This window comes from Crocodylus siamensis, chromosome 13, assembly GCF_052110815.1.
Source record: "Crocodylus siamensis isolate JL-2025a chromosome 13, ASM5211081v1, whole genome shotgun sequence".
Lineage (NCBI taxonomy): Eukaryota > Metazoa > Chordata > Crocodylia > Crocodylidae > Crocodylus > Crocodylus siamensis.
In genome coordinates, this window is record NC_143407.1 from 10,366,474 (window position 1) to 10,390,834 (window position 24,361).

The window sequence follows — 24,361 nt, forward strand, 5'->3', positions numbered from 1 at the left end:
AGGTATAGCCTTCCTGGACCTCTCAAGTATATTTTAACAATCCTTGTAGCAGCAGGGCACTGGCCACTGTTGTCCCTCTGCTTTACCTGTGGCAGGTTAGGATGCTATGCCTTGTGGCTGTATGACAGGGCTGACTCTGCAGTTTTAGCAATAGGTGAGCCATTAGTCAAGCCCTTGAATGGGATGGTTTTAATAGGGATGATCCTGCCTCAGGCGGGGGGGTTGGACTAGATGACTTTTGGAGCCACTGTTATATAGTCAAGATAAGCCACACAGTGACCTGACTCTAGGGAGTGGCAATGAGATTGCCAGGTCTCATGGCTCAGGTCTCTAATGGTTCACGCTCCATGGGAAATTAGCTGGAGGGGGGGCACCTGGGCATCTTACAGTGCGATGTGTGCACAAGTCACAAAATATCCCCCAGAGACACCCTCAGTGTCTGCCTTAGCAGATAGGCCAAGGAGGACTGAACCGTCCTTTCCTCAGACACAGTGTCTGGAGTCAGGCGCACTGCTCCAGTGTCCCTAGATGCAGGGGATTTTCAGTTCATCAGCTCAAATGAGAGACAAAGGGTAGAAATAGGTGTTGCCTGGTGACCCATGTGCACTGCCATAAAAAGGTTTATGGTGGCACAAATGGCGAGCGTATAGATGTCCCTACCTTTTGTTGGGTCACATCAGAGGAAAATCGACAAAAAGTAGTCATAAATTCTGCTGCTTTACTGCAGTGGACATTTATTAGCTCTGTGGCGGGACAGTGCAGATAGCCTGAGCCGCCTGTACTCTCCAGCCACCCCAGGGAGGCTCTCTGGGGGCTTGAGGGCCCTGCCTGGCTTTCCCCATTCACAGAGAGGTACCCTGGGCAATCTCCATGCCAAGAGTCAGGTACCCAGACCGGCACCTGGAAACTCCACGGCAGGTCTGGATAAGCGGAGAAGCAGGATTTCCCCACTTACTCAGACCGAATTCAGAGATCCCAGGGACAGGTCTAGGTGAGCAGGGAAAGTCTAGGTCTCCATGTTTACTCAGACCCACCCTTGGGGTACCCAGGGCCCTGTCTGGGTAACTGGGGACAGATCCACCTGCAGGTTTTCCACAAGGCAGGTCATGGGGAGTGGAAAAAGTGAGCAGGACTGTCAGAGTGTGTGGTGCCTGATCCTGGCTCAGGAATTCTTGGGTTTTTCAGGACTAGAGCCCTCATGCCCCAGGAAAATGCACCCCCCCCCTTGTCCCATACCATCAATAGCAGGGCAAGGGGTGACGTATTTTGCCTGGTGAAGCAAATCACGTGTGTTGCAATGCATCATGGCACAGCTGATCTGCTTCATTGGGAGAGATCTATTTCTGGCTTGGGAGCCAACCCCTGCCCGTTGCCTTCAGCAGGACGGGGCTCTGTCCCCACGTCTCTCTTGGTTCAAGCGGTCAGTCAGGACTCCTGAGCTCTTTTCCAGGTTCTGCCACTGCGTCACTCTAACCTCGTGTGCTGCAATTTGTGAAGCTTCGTTACTGTGATTGCACATGCAAAGCAATTTGAAATCCAGGCTTCAGAAGGACTATGACATTGCAAGCGTGGGAGGGCATTTCCTGCCAGGACATGCGAGTTCTATCCTAAGCTCTGCTGCTACCTCACCCTTTACCCTTGGACATTTTAATGTGTGTTGGAAGGTTTAATTGCAATAATGAATGTATGCAAAAACAGTCTGCAGAAGCGTAGACTGACAGAGATAACAGAAGCATGAAATATCCCTAAGTGCAACTGATATTTGGTTAAAAAAAATAAAGGCTGCATGGACGCTGATCTATTTAATTCTTTGCAAGAAAGCAAGCATCATAAGCATGCACACACAATTCACCTCTGTCTCTCTGTGTGTTTGCTTTCAGATCATCATAGCGTGGGAAAGACACAAGCTGCTGGTATCTGACCCGGGGATTTATCCTGCTAATCTGATTACTGTATGATGGACGTGCCCAGTTGGAAGGAGATGGAGGTAGCACTAGTCAGTTTTGACAATGTCGATGAGATAGTGGAAGATCCCTGTTATTCAAACGACCTTATCTCAGCTAGCCAATCGCAGAAGGGACGCCCCAGCTGTGCCAGCCTCCTGTCCAACTGGAGAATCCTCATCAATAGCGAGAATGCCAACAATGAAACCATTTTCTCCAAGTTTTCTGCTGAATTCAGTGAGCACCTGGGCACAGAACGGATGGATATGGATGAAGGTGACCAGAGAGTCATCATAAACATCGCTGGATTAAGGTTTGAGACGCAACTTAAAACCCTCAATCAGTTCCCTGAGACCCTACTTGGAGACCCAGAGAAGAGGATGCATTATTTTGACTCCATGAGAAATGAGTATTTCTTTGACAGGAACAGGCCTAGTTTTGATGGTATACTGTACTATTACCAGTCAGGGGGGAAAATCCGGCGCCCAGCCAATGTCCCAATAGATATCTTTGCCGATGAGATCACCTTCTATGAACTGGGCAATGAAGCTATGGACCAGTTCAGGGAAGACGAAGGATTTATCAAAGACCCCGAGACTCTCCTGCCCACCAGTGACTTTCACAGGCAGTTCTGGCTGCTGTTCGAGTACCCGGAGAGTTCCAGCGCTGCCAGGGGTGTGGCATTGGTTTCAGTGCTGGTGATCGTCATCTCCATCATCATCTTCTGCGTGGAGACTTTGCCTGAGTTCCGAGAAGAAAGGGAGTTTAAGGCCACCAAAGAGGTCACTAGCAATGTGACCAAAGCCATGCTGGTCCCTAGCACCTTTACAGACCCCTTCTTCATCATAGAGACCACCTGCATCATCTGGTTCTCCTTTGAGCTCTTTGTCAGGTTCATCGTCTGCCCCAGCAAGTCTGAGTTCTTCAGGAACATCATGAACGTCATTGATGTTGTCTCCATCATCCCCTACTTCGTGACTGTTACCACTGAGCTGATCCAGCACAGCGAACTCAATGGTCAGCAGAACATGTCCCTCGCCATCCTGAGGATCATTCGGTTGGTCAGGGTCTTCCGTATCTTCAAGCTTTCCCGGCACTCTAAGGGGCTTCAGATCTTGGGACAGACCCTCAAAGCCAGCATGCAGGAGCTGGGCTTGCTCATCTTCTTTCTCTTCATTGGAGTCATCCTATTCTCCAGTGCAATCTACTTTGCAGAAGTGGACGAGCCACAGTCTCATTTCTCCAGCATCCCTGATGGGTTCTGGTGGGCTGTGGTCACCATGACAACTGTTGGCTATGGTGACATGTGCCCTACCACCCTGGGAGGGAAGATCGTGGGGACTCTGTGTGCTATTGCAGGGGTATTAACTATTGCACTTCCTGTTCCAGTCATTGTCTCAAACTTCAACTATTTCTACCACAGGGAGACAGAAAATGAAGAGAAACAAATTCTACCCAGGGAGGTGGAAAGACTACTTACCAGCGTGATTACAGGGAATGGCAGCACGCAATCTTTGAACAAGACCAATGGGGGGTGTTCTCGTGATAAGCCCCAAAACAACAACAGATCATGAACTTGACATGGCAGTATGGCACCAGTCGGGGTTTGATAAACGAGGTATAAAATGTCAACACGTTGTCATTTTTTTAAACAAAATTGGATTTTTTCCAGGCATTTTTCAGTCTCCAGTTTCCTGTGGCTGTTCAAATAAACACAGTCTTTCTTATCTCTTTCCCATGTCCACTGGTCTATTTTATTATCTGATGCTCAGCTGTTTGGCATTTTACTTCTCAACTTAGAAATCTCAACTCATTTCCTAACTGATGCAAGATAGCAACGCTGATACCTTGCTCTTCTCAGCTGTACATCTCAAAGTGTGTTAGACATGAAGTAAGCAATAAGCGTTAGTATTCCACAGACTTGTGAGCACAAGCAGAAAGAGATGAAGCAGCTTGCCCAGGGTCACCCATCAGGTTAGTTGTAGAGGCAGAACTAGAATTTGGGTCTTCTGAAATTCGGACCAGCGCCTGATCTACTAGACCAAGGCTGTCTGAGCGGTCGCCTTTGGGCTGGCTGCATGCATCCTATGAGCAGTTAATTGTAGCAGGTGCCAGAGATGCTGAACTGGTGCAACTCGGGAACCTAGAGGTGTACGCCACTGCTGTTACCTCCCCATCTTACCCACCACCAGATTCACCTGTGAGGCTGGTCACCTATTTGAGATGCTTTCTCTCAATACAGGTAGGCACCAAGTCTAATCTTGCTGAGGCAGGTTTTATACCACAGTCACTGTTTGAAATGAAAGACACTCCTGATTTAGGCAGTGAGTGAAAAGAGGATCAGGCCTAATGGAGGCACTCCTGAGACACACCAGGTCAAGTGAAAGTAGAGCTGGCCTTCCTGATTCCAGTGTGTGTGCATGTGTGTGCGCACGCATGATCTGACTCCCCAGCTATTTTATGCTCCTGCTCCAGAATGGCTGTGCCAATGACAGTCTGTTGCTTTTAGTGTCATAGCCATAAGGAAGTGATGTTGGTGAGTCAGAGTGTCTCTGAGGGCATGTTTTCCAGCCTTTTTCCCTCGTCAAATTCAAACAGGTGGATCTTACTGTAGTTCGGCTTAAGAAAAGTTAATTGGCCCATATTAACCTGGCTTGTGTAGCCAGGATGATTGCTGCTGTTTCAGGATCATAGTGGTAGGAATGTTTTATGGGAATCATAAGTAAGAAAATGAGCGTGAACCAGGAGTTTCTCAGCCTTGCCCATCTTGAGCCCAGTCCCAAGCAGATATAATAGGGTATGTTGACCGACGCCCTTTCCCTTTAGGCTAGGGACAGAAATTACATGTAAACTGGTATAAGTGATCGGAAATTGGTTCAGCTCCTTAACACAACAAAAGTTCAGTGCATATAAACCACTTTCAAAATGGCCAAAACCAGTTTAAGACAAACCTGGAGGGATATAATATCAGACTTAACTGATTTAAGTTAAATCAGTTTATTGAACATCTGTCTTAGGTCCCCTCCAAGTTAACTTACAGTCCCCCAGCATCCCAAGATGCTTTGCACCTCCCCCACAAAACCTCCCTTGCAGGGTGGGCATGCTAGCCTTAGTCCAAGCTGTCCATTTTAGCCACAGAGAGATGTGCTCTAGCACCCCCTTCTGGCCTGGGCCATTGCAGGCCTCTGGTTGCATTTCTAGAATCAAAAGTGCATGTCTCTTCATTTGCTTACTGGTTCAATCTACACAGCTTAGAATAACCCGAGAAGATTGAATTTATTCAGTCTTGGGTTTGTTGCCTGTCTGTATTTAGCCTTAGTGCCACTGTGTCCTGCAGGCAATGACAGACATTGCAGTCCCTTTGCTCTGGAGAATAATCTGCTACCAGCTCTCTGCCTTGAGGTTTCCAGCTACTCTGATGGGCTGGAGCAGAGGCAGCACTGGAGCACAGCTGGCTATCTACAGAAAGGGGCATAAGAGCACTGCCACAAAAACTGCTGCAGTCGTCTCATTTCCCTGCCTGACAAGTGGTGTGTGCTGCACAAGCCCGTACCTTGTAATGCAGTTATCTATCACTACTCCTATGGTGCAGATGGGGTAACCAGGGCTTGAAGAAAGGTTACAGGAAGAGCCAGTACTGGGGATCTTTGGATAAAATCCTGATCTCTTTAAACCAAGGGGACCATTTTCCCCATTTTTGTCTCCTGACGCTATTTGCTAAATCTGACACAAATCTGTGACTTGTTCCATTCACCATGAAATGGCATCTTCTTCCTAATAAACTGCATGTCAGGAAATTTCACTCATCTCGAAGTTTCAGTTAATTTATGCAAAAAAATTCCAGTGTCGACTCCAGCACTTCCTGAAGAAAAATCAATTGCACAGAACATTGCACTGCTGCAAATGAACTGGCAATCGTGTGTGTGAAGCTGGGCATATTTGCAGCACAGCTGGGATTGATATTAACTGCAGTCCATGCAGGCTAGCCAGTGGATCTGCAGCAGATTGAGGCCCTACAAGTCTGTGTAGGGAGGAGTCTGCTAACACTTTTCTGCTCAGCCATAGTTGTCAGAGCTGTAGGCATAAAATCTGGGAACCTGATGCACTGTGTAGATTGGGGTGTGCTCAGCATTGCACCACAAGAAAGCAAGTGGTGATTAACGGGGTGAGCAGATAAAAGCTGCTCCCAGCACAGCTGCCCTCTTAGCTCCCAGCTGATCTTTTTCTGCAAAAATAGATTTCCTCTGATCCCAAGACACCTTGCAGTTGGCCTGCGCTGTGCTCTCCCTTTCTGATCTTGTGACGAAAGACTTGAGGTGCTATTAATAATACACCTTGCCATTACACATCCTGGTGTCTGCATTGTTGCTGCTGCTACTCACAGCCGTTGCAGTGCTGGTTCGATGAAAGCAACTCGAGCATAAACAGACATACCATTTCTGCCTATTTAATGTCCACTGCTGAAAAGAGCTATGAGTGAGATGAGTAGATGCCTACTGTGGATGTTTATAGGGTCCCCGGAGCTGCGTCACATGCAGGGAACTAGCGGATGAGCTGCAATTAACTGTGTTAAATTGCAATGCCCAGAGTTCCTGGCTGCCACGATGGGCTGGAAGCAACAGAGGAATTTAAGAAAAATGTAAAGTGTGTCTTTGAGATCAATCAAGCATGATGCTCATTTGAGGGTGGCCTAATTGTTGTGCTCTGGTGGAGTAGACGCATAGGTATTGCACCAGGGCAGGGATTTGCAGCAAGACTCAAGTGGTGAGCACTTTTAATAATCTTGTTCTTGACTGTGGGGGCTATTAACTCAACCATCCTGTTTGCTCCACAAAGCAGCAGCAAATCTATACCCACTTGCACGTGGGTGTGTCAGAGGAGCAACAAGGCTGCTCATCTCACAGTTCTCTACAACCCAGGGTCGTGTCCCCATTCTGCACTCATGCAGGCTCAGGAACCTCCATCGTTCCCCATCCTCGTCACCATTTCTAGCCTCACATGGACAACGTGCACATGGCAGCTTCAAGGCCTTCTTGGACATTATAAACAGCATTACAATGCCCTTGACTGTCCAACCCAACACTGAAGACACCCCCACCCATTCAAGTGCCTTTTCCAGTCACCTAGTAGCATACAAAGGCAAGGCAGGGCTATGTAGTGCATATCACTGCATAGGGGAACTTGCAGAGGCTTCCCAGCTCCATTGACCAGGTAAAACCCTATCCTTATTCTCCTGTGTCTTGGGTTAAACCCAGCACTCCATTGTCTGTACTGCTCAACTTTGCTTCCAAGGCCTAAATCCAAGCAAATAGTAGTAGATGGGAGGAACTCTGGGTCTTGGCTCCCTTCTAACACCCTAAATAGCAGGTTGGCTATGGCATGAATGAAACAGTAGAATGCCAGGCCGGTGGGACTGAATATTACCTTACGCACTAGACTCTCTTCATCAGCTGTTTTTTCTGCCTGAATAAGTACACTCTGCATAATTGAATGAGGCAAACAGTGAACATAAGGAGAATGTGTAGCATGTGGGCATTGTAATGGAATATGGAGCCTTCCACCTTTTGTTACCCAGAGTTTGTATTGAGCAAATGGTGGTATTATCTGACTGTTCAGCAACCAACTTGGCATGTGGGACCTGCTATCTGGTACAAAACCAATGCACCAGTGTTATCACCACCTGGTCCTGCTCAGGCTTGATGTCAGCATGCGTAAAGAGCTGGTGCCAGACAGCATAAGGTAGAGTAGCCTTATGTCTACCAGAGGGGCAGGCAATTATTTTGGGTGGAGGGCCGCTTACTGAGCCATCGAGGGCTACATGACAGGCAGCCAGGGGCAGATAAATATTAATTTTCTAAATTTTTTAGGGGCCCTGCAGGCCAGATAGACTGGCCTGGTGGGCAGCATCTGGCCGACAGTCTGCATTTTGCCCGCCCCGGTCTACCCTAACCTATGCTAGGAACAGGGTTGACACACATAAGCTTTAAGGGTAGCTTGTCCCACCAACACACATCCTGCAGCTGGCAAGATCCGTGTGACGTTTCTGGGTAGTTTAGTGAAGACTTCAAACTTTAAGGCACTCCTGGCTCAGTGAATCCAGGCTCCCGGCCTTTTCACTTTCATGCAGGGCTAAAAGAAAAGCAATAAAGAATTCAAGGAAAACAAATCAATAGCTGCTATAACCAGAGTTTCACAGAAAGGGGAAACGAGCAATGATCTTGCAAAACAAGCCATCCGGAGAGACAAAATGAACTCATTTCGCTGCACTCTCTTATTAAAAAAGAGGGGAAGGATCTGAACAACACTCTGATTGCTGCATTGGTTCTGGAGTGGGACTTAGCCTCTCCCAAAAGTTCAGAAACACTTTTCTCATTGTGACATGAAGAGTGCAGGAAAGAACATTTCAGGACTATCTGCTTTTTTCCCCAGCTGCACCATTAACTCTTTGCAAGCGGAGTTGCCTCATGAGTAGTGATGGATATTCACACTGAAATCTCTCTTACTACTACCTTGGACAAAGGACAAATTCCCAGGGAGATGACTCAGAAGAGAGTTATTTTACAGCCTGACTCTCTCTTCAGTCTTGCATGTTGTTGGAGCTCCAATGACCTGAATAAAGCGAGTCCTCATCTATACCAGAGTGGTTAAGAGTAGGAGCGGGTCTCCTGGTGCTACTCCTAATTTATACCAGGGATGAGGGGATATTGGGTGTGATGGGGCTTTTGCTAATTGACGTTGAGGGTGAAGGGAAATTGAGCTCTTGATTTACACTGGAACGAGCAAGAAGCAAACTCAGTTCATTTTTTAGAAAGGCACGCTGTAGATCCTTATTTTAGTCTAAATGAAAGCCGATTTCAAAACATTTCTTTTCTTCTATAATTTGTGGCTTCCTTTAACCATGAGGCAGGAGCTAAATTCAGATCCCAGTGGAGTCTTCAGAAAGATGCTGCTTTGGTTCAAGACCCTAATCATCGAATCTACAATGATACACTCATAGATGCAGTCAAATTGCTAGTCAGGAATTTTGTTATCCAAATGAAGAAATCAAAATCTTGGGGCAGACATTCATTCTTTACGTTCACTGGTGCTCTTGACGCATGGATTTCAAAGGAACATTGTGTTGTACCAGGGAAAGTTGAGACACCAAACAGGAAAGTGTGTTGCCAGTGGTAAGGCAGTAGGTCAGTGTCAGAGCTGGGTTTGGATCAGGGGTGGGCAAAATACGGCCTGGGGGCTGGATACACTCTATCTGGCCTGCAGGGCCCCTAAAAATGTGGAAAATTAATATGTATTTGCTCCTGACTGCCTGTCAAAGTTGACAGGCAAGAGCCAGCAGCAAGGCCTGCCCAGCCCTCCCCAACCAGAAATCCTGCCTAGCCCCTGGGATTGTGGGGCTGTTCCTGCTTCCCTGCACCGGAGAGGGAAATGCAGCCCTCGACAGCTTGCCAAAACTCGGTAAGCGGCCCTCCACCCAAAATAATTGCCCACCCCTGGTTTAGATCTGCCTGTCTGGAGCCTTTTTTATTCAAGCTGTGCTCCCAGACAGGGCCTGGGAGAGTTTCTGTACAATAATATCCCACTGATATTTAAATAGTTGCATAAAGCATTGCTGCTCATAATAGTAATACCTGAGCTAAGAAGCTGCTTATTTTGATATAAGTGAAGTCAATTTGGAAAGGTAATATTGGTATTGCCAACTGGAAAACTGAAATATTTTGACTTCTGAGGGGTTTTCTTTTTGTCCTTTATGACCAAAACAATTTGCCCAAATCACTCTGGATTTGTTAAGCTGCGTTTTTGGTGGAAAAAATTCCAGATGAGAAATTTTACTCTATTAAAATGGTAACTATCAATGTACAGGATGGGGCTGGGGTGGCATGGTAGACAGCCCAGAGGTCACACATTTGAGGCCACAGAAGGTTGTTTTTCTTTTCAGAACACCAAAGCACTGAACATTTTTGGCTATTTTTCAAAGAGCTTCAGTCTATTTTCATCTGGGAAAAAATGTGGTTTTCAGAGTTTTATTTATTTGTATTTTTTGATGAAAAATTGAGATTTTTCCACTACCGTTTTCAACATTTTTTCCCCATTTTCGTTAATATTTTTCAAGTGAGTGGGGAGGGTGGAGAATAGCAACTTATAAATGTGTTCAGCTAAACCCCTTCCCTTTCCCCAATGGTATATTTTTCCTTCACCAGATGCAACAGGCAATGTTGCTTCCCCTTTTTTCATTGCTGAACGGTTATATCCTCCCCTAGGCTTTGCCAAGATTGGAACCCAATTAAAATGCCATTATTTCTCAGCAATAACATCTGCTGTGGAAACTAGTTCCCACGTCCAGCTTCAGACTAGAAATGGCAAAAAGGAATAAAGTCATTAGAGAGTTTCCTTTTTGTATGGTTTTGCATAGCATCATTATAACGATAATCATTGTGTTTTACCTAAATCCCACCTGTGAACACCATGCCAGAATAAAAGTGCCTTTTTACCCCGCTCTGGAATTGTTTTGACTCAGAAAGCATTTACCTCTTTGGCTGTTTCCATTTATTTTCAACTGTGCTGGCTTTTTTTTGTGATTTTAAACGACAAAGCAATTGACCCTTGTTGGGTGATCAAAGCGTATGTTTTTAATGCTATTTTCGATGCTTCAGTCAGCTTTTTTTTAGTCCAAGGAAAAGGGATCGGAGAAAAAAGTAAAATAAAATTACGCGCGTGCATGTGCGTGAGACAGAGAGAGAGAACACGTCTCCTCCAGAATGGTCTGCAGTGACTCCATGCACTCTGGGAGCAGAAACAAGGCTTTGAGTTTTTAAAGGCAGAACACACAGAAAATGAAAGTCACCATAGTTTGGCTACAGTGAGGAAGAGCTTTTTAATCAGGGTTATTCAATGACCAGGCAGCAGCACTGTATACAAGTCCCAAAATGTAATCTGTCCGACTCCTCTTCCCTACCTAGAAAAATTAAAAGCCAGAACTTAGGCTGCAAACCTGCAAAGAGACTTGGGGACTTGGGGCAATTTCTGGGAGCCGATGTGAGATAATCCAGAAAAAATGGGCCTGGTTTTCAGAGCAGGCTGAGCACTCAGGCTCTATAAACCAGGACCCTTTAAGGGGATGCTAACCTTGAGGAAAAATGACTTCACGGCTCAAGAAGAGGCATCGAGATGAGGGACCTCATCAGCCCAAATGGGCACGTCTCAGTGAGATGCTGACTGCACAGTAGCCCAATACTACTGCACAGTGGTGTTGCATGGCAAAAACCATGCTGAGATGCTAGCACGCAGAAGTATTAGGCTGCTGCACGACAGCAGCACTAAAACACGTTCACTGTTGCTCCCGTGCAGTAACTCTGGTTACTGCGTATTTATTTAGTACTTGCTTATATAAATGAGCAACGACTGCTCAGTAGTGTCTCATGTAGATGCACCCAATGGGTCCTAAACCTGCAGCCAAATGCAACCTGAGGACAACCTGCCTGCCACCTGACAACCCCAGGTTGTCCTCTCTACATTTTACCCGCTAGAGTCCATCACCTGTCAACATTCCCGCTTTCCCCAGCCTCACTACCTGCTTTGCACCTGTTGTCTCTCTTGGCCTCTGATCCTCACTGCCACGCATTTGCATTTTCACAGACCTGCATTTTGCATCTTGGCTTCTATTCCACCCAGGAGACCGCAAAGCAAGAGCAGGCTCCCCCTGTGCCTGAAGAAAGGTGTTTGTGCCCAAAAGCTTGCAAAGAACAATTTTCCCAACTATTTAAGTTGGTCTAATAAAAGATGTCACATTTACCCAAAGAACCTTGTCTGCCTGGGTACTGTCAGAAACTTTTTCAAATCCACATGGATGCTTTTATCCAGTAGTGGAGGAGGAGGGGGAAATCCAGGCTGGGGGCAAATGTCTCATGGACACCTGGACACTCAGCAGGCACATTGTTGTCACTTCGTAGTTTTATGAGCTGGTTTAAACTCAGAGACCTTCCAAAAGGGTTTAGTCTGGCACCTGGCCTTAGAAAACAGATGATCCTAAGATCTCCAGGGTCTGAACTTTGCCTTCTGGTTTGTCACAGCAGCTACCACATCAATATCCAGGCCCGTGACCTGGCTTCCTAGGTGCTACTGCAAAGACAAAGAATGAAGGATGATAGCAACACACCCCAAGCAGTAAAACACAGAAGACCATTGAGAATCGTTTGATTTATTTGATCCAGGATAGAAATCTTTGATCCTGTAAGCGTCCTTATGACAGCAGTGAAAGCTGTTGTGTAAAAATTGACCTGAGAAAGAAACCAGACCTCTAACGCTCGTTTTGAGCAAGTTCTCCCCAGACGTTGTGGGCAGTCATCTCATTCGAGGAAGCACAATGCCAAATGCAGGATCTCATTAGCAGAATTGGTGGAGACAGAGGAAGAGAAATGAGGTATCTCTGCTGAGATGTGATCACTGGCCATGATGCGCTAAAATCCATGACCCTGCCAGCCAAAGGGATAAATAACCAGGGGCCTAGGACAAAAACAAAGCTTCGGAGAAAACTCTATCAATCCTTCAATAAGCCACGACAGCAAAAGCCAACCGAGGCTAGTGCGCATAATGAGGATGACGGCCCTGCAAAGGTCTCTCCATCGCCAGTGAAGCTGACACCCTTGACGAGATGAAATGAAGGCAGGGGGTGGAATTGAGCTGCAGTTTTTACGTACAGTTGATGTGATCTGTGTCTCTGTGATTTTGTCCTGACTGCCCTTGTTTAGTGGTGCCTTTGTGCAGATACAGGCCTGCTCTCAAACCCCTTCTGATTCCGTTTTCCCTCAGCTGGGCAGGATTGGCGCCCCCCTCTCGCGGCTTGGGTGCAGCCCTATGGCTGCACCGTGCAAAGGAAGGGTTGAGACAGGGTCTCTGGGACTGCTGTAGATGCTAGGGGCCAGATTCGTAACAGGTGTAAATCAATGCAGTTCTATTGATCAGGATGTAGCTGTAATGATCGGCACTCAATGAGGATCCAGCCCTCGCTCTACCCGAAACATTGGATGAGGAGAGTGCTGTCGTAGCATCCGTTTATACAGTGTGGCCTGGTGAGCAGAGCAGTGGACTGGGAGCCAGGAGAACCATGGTCTACCCCGGCTATTCACTGGGTGACTTACAGCGAGCCCCTTCCAGTCACTGTGCTTCAGCTTCCCCATCTGGGAAACTAGATTTCATAGACATTAGGGCTGGAAGGGACCTCGCAAGATCATCGGGTCCAGCCCCCTGCCCAAGGAATGCTGGAACCTATCCCCACCTTTGGAAAACCCTGTGTAATCACTGAACGGTGCCTGATACAAGATGTGAGCCCGCAGGCCCACATCCCATTTCATCCCCTAGGAGATGTGTGTGGTGCATCCAGTTGCCTTCTCCATGTGCAGGTTGCTGCTTTGAGAAAAACCTTAGCTGCTGTTGAACGAAGCCTCGTTAATGCAGAGCCAGCCAGGTGCCTGATGATGCCCATTCTAGAGGGCAGCAAGGATTTCATCCCTCTGCCTTCCCAGAGATTGCAAAAGGTTAATAAAAATCTGCAGTTCAAAGGGCAGAGGGTGCCAGAAGACAACTCAGCACGTGTGGCAAGGCATGTTAAGCAGCCATAAGTGGATGAGCATGTGAGGACATGCAGAGTCCCCCCTTGGTCTGGGCCTGCCAGGCAGCTCCCTGTTTACATGGCGTTTTCATCAGCCGATGAATTCTGAAGCTTGGCCTGGCATCTAGTGGGAAGTCTCAGTACTGTCTCATGCAGTAAGTGGAGCAGGCTGAGCTGTGCCAGCTGCTCAGTGTCTGGGGTGCTCATCATTCTGCTTCTTGGAGAAGGTGGCATTGAGTAATTGCTCTCCTTGGCTTGGAGTGAGTGAGTCATCTAGCATCTCTATTGCTTAGGTGCCTATTTGACATTGCATTTGTGTGTCTTGGGGGGAACAGTTGGAGGCTGAGGAGGAAAGTCCAGGAACTGGCATTTCTAGGGGTGCTGATGAAAGAGGATTTATTGGGACTTGACCGTACTTGGTTGCGTGTGTAGTCCTCAATGCCAGGGGAGTGGCTGTTGCAAAGGACTTCTAGGGTGACTGGGGAAGATGAGGCTGCTTGTCCAGGCGGAGCCAGTCCTGCCGTGGCTCTTTCTCAGTTCAATGCTAAGTGCATCGGAGATCCCTATGCAATGAGTCTGCCTAACCCCTCTAAGGACCCCTTCCCCTCCAAGCACTGCAGAGAGCCTGTCTCTTTGCTCTGGGCTGCTCCCTCCACCCCGTGTATCTGAAGGGGACTGTGCAAAAGAAAAGATGCTCCGATTTTAGTGGCATTTCTTCCAGGTAGGTTCTGTTGGCGAGCTGAGTTAAGCCTAAGCAATGCAGACAGCTTCCAGCCTCTGCCAGAAGCAAGTGAGGACTATTGGCTTGTCCTCTCTCCCAAGTTATTGCAAGCTCTTATCTGACTGGTGTCCTTATCCTGTATTGCAACACACAAAGGCTTTATGTGTGATGAGGTTGTGCACCTGGGTTGGCTTGTCAGGGTGTAGAGGCCAAGTGCTGCTAGTGCTAATACTTCAATTGGTAACCCAATTAGACTGTATTACGGGGGCAGGCCTAAGTCACTCAGAACTCTCCGGTGCTTTTCCATGGTCCTCCTGGCCTGTATTTTCTTGCCATTTACCTATTCCCTGCTTCCAAGTGGAAAGTCACTTACTAATTAAGGTAGCCCAATCAATGCCCCTGTGTGGGCACGCTTGAGCATGGCTTTGCTAGGAGGGCTCTGCCCCTCAATTAGAGACTCATGCTGGGATGGCAGTTTCCCCAGTTAACTCCACAGGGATCATGTCTACATGAGAAGCTGACTGCACAGTTGGTACTGTGCAGTCATTTAGTACTTGCATAGTACCCTGCACAGATGCTTACTGCTCAGTAGCTCATTACTACTGCACGGTAGCTCATTACTACTACGCAGCAGCGTCACATCACAATTCAAGCCCAGCAACGCTACTGCACAGTAGTAACAAGCTACTGTGCATAACATCTTGTGTAGACACAGCCAGTGAAGACCAACCCTGAGTGCAAAGTGTCCAGGTCCCATTATGAAGAGTTTAAATGCTCAAATGAAGAGGGAGGAACAGGCAGAGAAATGCTCCCAACCCATCAGCACTGAGTTGCCCTACTACTGCCGATCAGAAGGCAGGTAAGTCAGCTGCCTTTCCCTGCATGCTCTAACCTACCTCCCTGAAGGGACTGTTACTGTGATCCCTATAGCACTGCAGTACCTCTCCCCCCAGCAAGAAGTTCAGGCCACTATGGTTGCTTTAGTGGCCTCATCCAGTAAAGCCTGGATTATCTGAGTGCTAATAAACCCTTCTCTGTGACCTTTAGCAAACTCTTTTCTTTACTGTGCCTCACTTTCCTCTTCCGTAAATGGGAACAATGATGCTGATTTCCTTGTGAAGCCCTTTGAAGCACCAGATAAGAGGTAGGAATCATTGTTTTCTGGCCATATCTATGAATCTTCTTGCAGCCTCTGAGTAATACCTCAGTGCTCGTTTTAACAGACAATTGCCGTCTCCGGAGCGTGGCCACTAGGTGACACTCCAGGACAAACATTGGCCCTGAAACTGCTTTGCTAACCACTGAATTTCACGTAAAAGGTCCAATTCACAGAGTCATGATTGGGGACTGCACTGCAGTTGTGGCTGGGTATTGTCACTTGGGCTACCCTACAGCTGAGCTGGAGTCATGTTGTTCAGAGCCAAGTCTCAAACTCCCCAGCACTCCACACCAGTTAGATCTGGTACGGCTTCATTTCTGGTCCCAGAAGAGATCACAGCATACCACCGCTCCCATGCTGGGTGCTCCATGAGAAGGAGAAAAAAGCTCAGTCCCAATGGGTGAGGTGGGAAGCCCCTAACAGCACAGGCTGGTGGGCTAGCCCTCAAATTAGGGGCTTTAGCATCCCAACAGCTTTGCAGTCATCCACCCAGAAGGACACTTTGGTGTCCTTATGCTTTGCCACCACTTCTGTTCTGATCCTGGAGCTGGAGAAGCTTCCTTCCTTTCCTCCTGCCATTTCACAATGCTTTGCACTCCTTAATGGGGCTGCCATTCCAGGAGAAGCATGCCAACTGGGACAGCATTGGCCCTTGAAAGTGAGATTTTTGGGGACTGCTGCAGCCTGGATTTTCACACGTCTTGGGCAACCAGAAAGTAAAATGGAAATACATCCCATTTTTCGAGCTCTTTCCATTTGAGTATCACGTGAGCACAGAGACTTGGCAAATCCAGCCCCATCTCGTGACACTGGAAGGTATCATCCTTATTTTGCACATAGAGGAAACTGAGGCAGGGAGCAATGGGATGTCCTGCCTTTGGATGCACACCCACTTGGTAGGACAGCATGGAGTTAGAGCCCTGAGTTCCTTGCTCATAAACCAGTGTCTGAACCCATACGGTCTCCTTCCTCACCAAGCAGGGATGAAAACCATGTTCTGTTCTCATAGGGGATGTGTAACCCTCTAGCTCTGTACCTTGGCATGTAGCTCGTTTTCCTCCAGGTTTCCTCTTCAGTGCACCTTGGAAAAGCCTAAAGACTATTTAGGCCCTGTCCTGGAAGGGAATAATCCGCAGAAGGAAAGGGAAGCTCTGAGGCTTTCAGCGTGTGGAGTTTCCTAGGAAGTGCTTTCCAGGTATCTCCTTCCAGAAGTCAAGAGTTGTTTTTATTTAAGCCCAGCGCTACCCTTTAAGCAGTCAGAAATGATCCAGGCCTCAAAACTGTAAAGACGTCTCAGGTTATCATCAAGTCAAATGAGATTAAACATAACAACGATAAAGGGAAATAGGGGAACTGTCTGCTGGTTCATGTTTCCATGTGTCAAGGGCTGTAAGTGTATCACTGCATAATAAAAGCTGAGGTTTTTGCATACTAATGTGACTCCAGGAGCTGGAGCTTTGTGAAAAGGCAGCAAATATTCCAGAAACTTTGGTGATAGAGATGACAGTGCTAGGAACCACACATGTTAACTGTGGTTCAGATTCTGCAAAAAAAAAAAAAGACTCTGACGAGAATTTAGATCATAAGCTGAACTATATCAGAAAGAGGGAACCCAGCACACAAGATCCAGGGGTTGGTATAGTAGAGAAAAGGGAAGAGAAAAGGAGAAAAAAAGATAATGAAGGATGGTGGGGAGGAGAAAAAGAACAAATGATGGAGGAAAATAATGCCTTCTTAGCACTTCTGACACTTTATCTGCTATCTTGCCATCATCCCCAAGGCACTGAGAGTGTGCTCCCCGTGTATACCACCTGGAGATGTACTGCAGGTCTCCGCATCTGAGTGCTCATGTTACAGCATTAGAAACAGCGCAGTTACAGAGGGGAGCATGCCTAGTTTTTTCTCTCCTGAGATTCCCCTCTTTTTTCTTATACATGGTCTCAGAGTATAAAGGTGGCTCCTGGAATTAGTCCTATGTCTTGCTTTACATGGGGAAGCTTGTATAAAATAAGGTGTGGAGTGAATTCAAAGTCTAATAGCTGTGTTACATATACTCCCTGTATGGACGTTCTTTCTATTTAGACTAAGCTACAGTATCCAAAAGCACTTTTAGTGCAGAACAAAGCCGTCCATACAAAAATACCAGTGTAAGGTAGCTACTTCTCTGTGTCTGAGAGTCCCAAAATCATATTTGAATAATGCATTGGGCTAACTCCTACAAACGGAAGACGCTACGTGCTGGCTTGTGGGAATCAGTTCACAAGAGAGTGCTGACTCTCATGTCAAGGAAAGCATGAAGCTCTTCTGCAAATGAGGAAGGCAAGTAAAAAAACAAAACAAAAGATACTTCCTCTGTTTTTTTCCCTTCCACTTCTTCTGCATAGGGAGCACTTTTTGACCTGGAATATGCTGAGTCTCTACTAAGGGTGCATACAGAGACCTCCCAGAATCGACAGCTCTGAAAACACCCTCCCCCTTCCTTTGCATGCCGCGGATCGTGGCGCACACACTGACTTAGGGGACTAATGACATTCTTACAGCAAAGGCGATAGTGTGAAACCAGGCACAAATTGCTGATGGATTTCCACTGAGCAGAGTACACATTCACAGGCCTCAGGGCAGCTGCAAAGGGAAGCACTCAGACTCCAGAATTGCCACGGCTTGGGCTGCCCATGCCCATATCAGCTGGACTCCGACCTCTCAAACCCACTTGCTACAAGAGTCTGATTCTTCTCCCATGCAGTTAGAGCCATTTCTTTTGGCCAATACTTTTTCTAGGCAAAACATAAGTTTAATCAAAATGAAATGATGTGTGGAAAGGGCACAGGAATTCAGCCTGAAATTTTCTTCCCCTCTCCTTTTGAATTGTCCCTTTCCTTTTGCTGCAGTTTTTGAAAATAAAGAAGAAATCAACTCTTAGTTTCCAGATTTTCCCCTTTGTCTCCCTCCTCCCCCTTTTCTCTCCCCCTGTTCAGCCCCTTCTCCCTTACTGAGAAAAGTAAGGAAAAAGTAACAACAAAAATGGGCAAAAAGTGGGGAATGCCTCAAATTAAAACTAGAGTATTAAAAACCAACGATTCCAGTTTTCAGAACTAAAAAGAAGGTGAAACTGTCCATTGAAAATAAACTAGTTGCTTTAGTGTGTCAAATTTTACATTTTTTATGGAGAAGGGAGTGTCATTTCTATTGGCTCTGCATCTTACTGTTCCCCTGGCCGCTGCCTCCTCCCCTGCTGGGGCACGTAGGTGACTCCAAACTAGCAAGACAGGCAATACATGAAGGGGCAAATCCTCAGCTGATATAAATTGCCATTTTTCCACGATTGCTGTGGCAATTCACATTAGGTGATGACCTGCCACATAATGCTTCACTGCTTCCTTTTCACACTTGCTCCTCTGGGAGTAGATCCCCATGAGATAAGTGCTCCAGCAGCACTTTGAATCACTTCTTACACCACTTGAAAGACCTCACACAACGAGGCAGGGCTCCTTTCCCTGCCTGAGCCTGCCTCCATGGTATAGTCCTATGGAAAGTCTATAAGTGGGTTTATCAAGGGCTTCCTGCTGTTTGCTCCCTGCTATACTTACACCTGCAAAAGCAAATCCATTAGGGTATATTCAAGTGAACCTCAGCCCTGGCCTGCAGGATAGGGATTTAACACTGCTTCTGTTTGATAGCTGGGGATAAAAAAGAGGTTCAGAGGTCTACTCAAAGTTAGATCAGAGTGGATGTGAGAACTTGAAACCTAATTCAGAGGCTAGATCTTCATGAGTCATTGGAGCACAGCAGTTTAGTTTTCACATTGCTCTAGACCTTCTAGATGTGGATCAACATGAAATGAATGATCATAAAAGACTTCCCACGCCCATGCTGTTCTTGAAATCAGCCCTGTAATCATGGGAAAGGCCAGAACCTGTTGGCCTAACTGTTGTGGTGGACACTACAGAAAAAAGAACCTATCTATCTTTATTCATCTGTCCGCTCTGCACTGAAGCTGATAGCTGCCTAGCGGTTCACAAGGCATAGAAGGAAAGGTTGAGAGCTTTGCATTTTTAGTTTGGAGAAAAGGGTATTAAGGGGGACCATGACAGCAATCTTCAAATATTGGAAAAGCTGCCATAAAGAAGAGGGAAAGCGAACTGTTTAATTAGTTTGCATCTCACAAAGCATTACATCTCAGAAAAAGCTCTGTTACTGTTGCAACAGTGGGGCAATGGAATAGACTGCCTAAGTGATAGGGGAGGTTTTCAAGGGTAGGCTGGGTAGGCATTGGACAGGGATGATGTAGGAGTAGCATTCCTGTATTCTCTCCAGGGATGGACCAAATGAACCTCGAGGTCCCTTCCAACACAGCGATTGCATAGGACTGTGCCAGGAGTGGGCCAACTCTATGATCTCTCTGGCCACAACCAACATGGCGACGTAGTCATGAGCCACGGGACGCAAAACTTCAGAGACATGCTTGCTGCACTCATTGATCTGCTCATAGAGTCCAACCATTTCTCTGTCTTTGGGAGCTATGTGAAATGATCTGGGAGCTGTCATTTGGCCACCTGTGTTCAATCAGACATGTTGAGAGCAAGAGATGGGAAGTAACCAGAGAGGAGGGAGAATGCATGCACTTTGAGGAATTTGTGCTTGTTTGCAGAAGTAGATGCAGCAGTACCTACCTTATATAAGCTGCTCTCAGCAATTTAGAGTTCCTTCATGTTTTTGAGAAGACTAATTAAACTCAGGTCAGTGGAACCATGCTGAGCAGATTCCACTTCTTTCTTCTGGGTGAGTACAAGACCCGTGGCTAGCAGCTGGGCATACTTTCTATTAGGAGCAAATAAGCCCACCTTTGAGACCATGGTCCCTGGAATGAGAGAACTGGGGAGTACTGAAAGGACCTTTTCTCCAGAAATTTCAATATGTGTTTGTGTGTGTGGGGGGGGGGGGGGGGGGTGCGCGCACAGAGTGTTTGTTTAAATCACATCCAAGTGATTTGAGTTCAAGAGTGTTAGAAAATACTTTATTTTCCTAAAGCCCAAATGTAGAGTCTGCCTGTTAATGGCTGTACATGAATCCGAGAGATTCTAAAAGGTTGTAAAATTAGTTATTATCATTAGCAGGAGTAATATTTTATTGTAGCACCATTAACTAACAAGCCACTCAGCATGTAAAGCATCTCAGTTTATACTCCCCCTAGATCTAATTGCCTCCTCATAGCGACCTATAATTTATGCCCTGTTGTATAACACAATGGACTCCATTGCTAGATCCCTCCCCAGCCTCCACTCTTTCTAGTACTGGAGGACAAGGAGGACAGCCAGAGCTCCTTTGGGATCAGACTGAGATAGAGCAACATATAGCTTTTCTTGAATCAAAGCTCATTTCAAAACCAAGCCCAGCCTTTGCAAAATCTCTTCTCTACGTGCTCTGCACAGACGGAAATGAGGCAATATAGAAAATAACAGAAGGGCAAGGGAGAAGCTAAAGGAGTTGCTATGTGAAAGGGAGAAAATAGTTGTCTTCAGGGCAGGTCTGAAATGAGAGGGAGACTTGTTGAGGCCGAAGGATGTAGGGAACCTGTTCCATGGCTGAAGAGGGCACATCCTTTTATCAGCAGATGTTCAAAAAGACCAATGAAAGGATCATACTAGATGAGAGAGAGGGTACAGATGGGGACAAGACTTAGAAGATCGGATGGAACAAGTCCATAGCAGGCCTGAAAAGCAAGGAGATCTGACCTTATGTGAACCCTGAAACAGAGGAAGAATAGTCTGGAATTGGAGCTATTTATGACAAAATTCCTGCCTGCAACAGTTATTTTAGGTAGGCAGGTTTCCAGTGGCTCTGTTCTAAGAAAATGTTGTGATTTTGGGGGGCTGACTCATTTTTGAATGCTTGGGGTTGGCAATGTTGGGGACCAGCACCCCGCTTGCATACATTTCCCTCTGATGACCTGGTAGCCTTACCGTCTGAGATCCGGTCTGGAAGGACTGATGCCTGAATAAGCCAATAGGACATGAAATGCCATGCTGAAATAGACTTCTTAATTAGTTTTTCCTCTTCCAGGAGCCTATTATGTGCTGTATGGATCTGGTGACTACAGCGGGAGTGGTGATGATAACAGTGACCTGGATTGTGGTCCTAATGCTGTTCCCGATAGCCTCTCCGGCTGTGTCTGTGAAGAAGGGTTCGTGTCCACATCTGGAAGGGAGCCTTTCTGGAGTATCTATGAGTCCAGTTGTAAGGGTAAATGTAAACAGTTTGATTTTGTTGCTGTAGTTTGGTAGCATCTTTTGTCTAAGGGTCTCTAATTCAGGATGACAGTCAGCCTTTCATGAAACATTGATCTAATATATATAAACTAGTTTTTTGAGATGGAAGGGCGCTAATATCTTAATGTTTTGGTGAAGTAAGTTTTATAGTAATAGAAAAAAAGCCGGGCTGTCACCAAAAGGTGATTTTTGTCTCATCAAATTACTGAGTCTTAGAAATGTGGGCCTCGAAGTGACTTCAGGGAATCATCTGGTCTATCCCCCTACCCTGAGGCAGGATGAGTGAGTGTACCTAGCCCATCCAGGACAGATGCCTGTTTAACCTGTTCTTAAAAACCTCCAATGAAGGAGATTCCCCAGTGTCCCCAGGACTGTTAAAGTGCTTGACTCTCCTTCGAATTAGATTTTTTCCCTTTCTATTAAGGCAGAAATTCCTTTGCTGCAAATTAAACCAGTTTCCTCATGTTTTGCACCCAGTGGGCATGAAGAACAGTTGAGGATATATAACAATCCTTCTATAAAGCTACCTTACACCTATTGGAAGGCTCTTATCACTGGAGAGCTTGGCTTCCCTCGGGGCCTGGACATATTTACGCTGGGGGAAAACAGCAGTCAAATGTAGTGGTATAAGTTGCCTGAGCATAGGTGTTGTGTGTCCACAGTTAACATGCAAGTAAACACTTGTTCAATGCAAACAGGCTATTGCCTGCTTCCCCACTGTCTATTAGTGAGGTTCTGGAAGAGCTTCTTGTAAAGCAGCTACTTCACGATAGCCAGTCAGTCATCTTTCTGCTCTGGGACCCAGGGTAATTATCTGTGGTGTACAAAATGGAAGTAAATTATGCCAGTGTTTATGTATTGTGTATCTTGTTGCTCTCCCCTAGATTCAATAAGTTTCTTTAATCGTGGTGTCCAAAACCAGCCACAGGACTCTACAGAGCCATCATAATCACAGCACAGAGTGGAATTATTACTCTCCTGTGTCTTATATACTAAATTTCTTTTACTACAACCCACAATGGGATAGTGATCTTTTTTTCTTCCATTGCATGACATTGGTGACCACTAGATCCTTATTTGTGATACTGCAGCCTAGCCTTTATTTTCCATTTTGTATTCATGCAAATTAGTTCATCTTCCTAAGGGGAGCACTTGCCTTTATTAGGCCTACGCAAACAGGGAACTATTTGATTCAGGTTTGGATTTGGCCGATTTTGATGCCAGTGATTCGATTAGGAGCTCCGAATCCGTTTCCCGCTTCGATTCGGCGATTCGGCCATAGGGTATAATGAGGAATAAATTAAATATCTATAACCTTGTTGTTTTTGTGCTATTTGGATTAAACTTGCAGACATGGTAGCCTCTGCTGAGATCATGAAGCCTGCCAAGTTTCAAGGAGATAGGTACAGGGGTTTGGGGGAAACTGCACCTCAAGCTGCGGACAAGTAAAACTTGTGACATGGGTAACACTGCATGTTAAGGTGCAGCAGGGTGACAGCTGCAGAGATGGTAGCCCCTGCTGAGGCCGTGAAGCCTGCCAGCTCTCAAGGAGATTGGTGCAGGGGTTCTGGGGCCCTGCACCCCTAGCTGCTGACAGGCAAAACTCATGTCATGGGTGCTTGTGCAACTGTGTCTGTCTTTGCGGGGGGGTGGGGGAGGGTGGAAATACCACAGGCCTGGCTGCTAAGCCCTGCTGTGGCTGTTGAGGAGATAGGTGCACGGGGGTTCTGGGGCCCTGCACCTCTAGCTGCTGACACACAAACACCCATGTCACGAGTTTTGTCTAACTGCCTGTCTCTGTCTTGGGGCAGTTGATTGTCTGTACTGATGATTTCCTCTCCTTAGTTTGTGGTTTTGTAGATGCTAATCCTTGCTTGTTAACTTGTTACATTAGCTAGCTACTGTGTATTGAGGTGGTCCCTGAGTGAATCATGATTGATTGGTAACACAGTAGCTTAGCAGCCAGGCCTGCAGTAGTCTCCCTGTCCCCACCTCCCATCCCCTCCCTGTACCCCATGACAGTCAGTTGCACAAGTACCCATGTCACAAGTTTTGCCTGTGAGCAGCTGGGGGTGCAGGGCCCCAGAACCCAGAAGCCCCTGCACCTATCTCCTTGAAACTTGGCAGGTTTTGTGGCCTCACCAGGGGCCACCATCCCTGCAGTTTTGACCCCACTGTGGCTTAACACACACGTGTGACATGAGTTTTGCTTTCAAGAATTTGGGCTGCAGTTTCCCCCAAACCCCTGTTCCGATCTCTTTGAGAATTGGCAGGCTTTGTGGCCTCAGTAAGAGCTACCACCCTGCAGTTTTACCCGCACTTTGGCTTAATATGCACACACAACACAAGTTTTACTTTCAGAAACTTGGGGTGCAGTTTCCCATTAACCCCTGCACCTATAGCCTTGAAACATGGCACACATCATGCTCTCAGCAGAAGCTACCATCCCTGCAAGTTTAATCTGAATCAGCCAAAAGAGAACAAAGTTATAAATATTTAATCGATTCCCCATCATACCATATGGCCAAATCTCTGAATCTTTTCCGAATCGATTCAGAAGCTCCGAATCAATTTGGAAAGCCTAAGGCTTCCTGCAATTCAGTTCAGATTCATAGATTCAGCCTCTGAATCATCCAAATCATCTCCAAATCTGAATCATGATCCGAA

The 24,361-nt window shown here is 46.5% G+C and overlaps 1 protein-coding gene across 1 annotated transcript; it reads left to right on the forward strand.

Annotated features, from left to right (window-relative positions):
- Nucleotides 1-1,954: 1,954 nt before the first annotated feature.
- On the forward strand, nt 1,955-3,517 carry KCNA10 (potassium voltage-gated channel subfamily A member 10). The gene has a single exon (XM_090025380.1). It carries the CDS (start codon nt 1,955-1,957, stop codon nt 3,515-3,517), a length of 1,563 nt encoding a protein of 520 aa, XP_089881506.1.
- Nucleotides 3,518-24,361: the final 20,844 nt, after the last annotated feature.

Excerpts from the sequence above, each read along its gene's own strand:
- KCNA10 (XM_090025380.1), top strand. The coding sequence starts at position 1,955 with ATGATGGACGTGCCCAGTTGGAAGGAGATGGAGGTAGCACTAGTCAGT.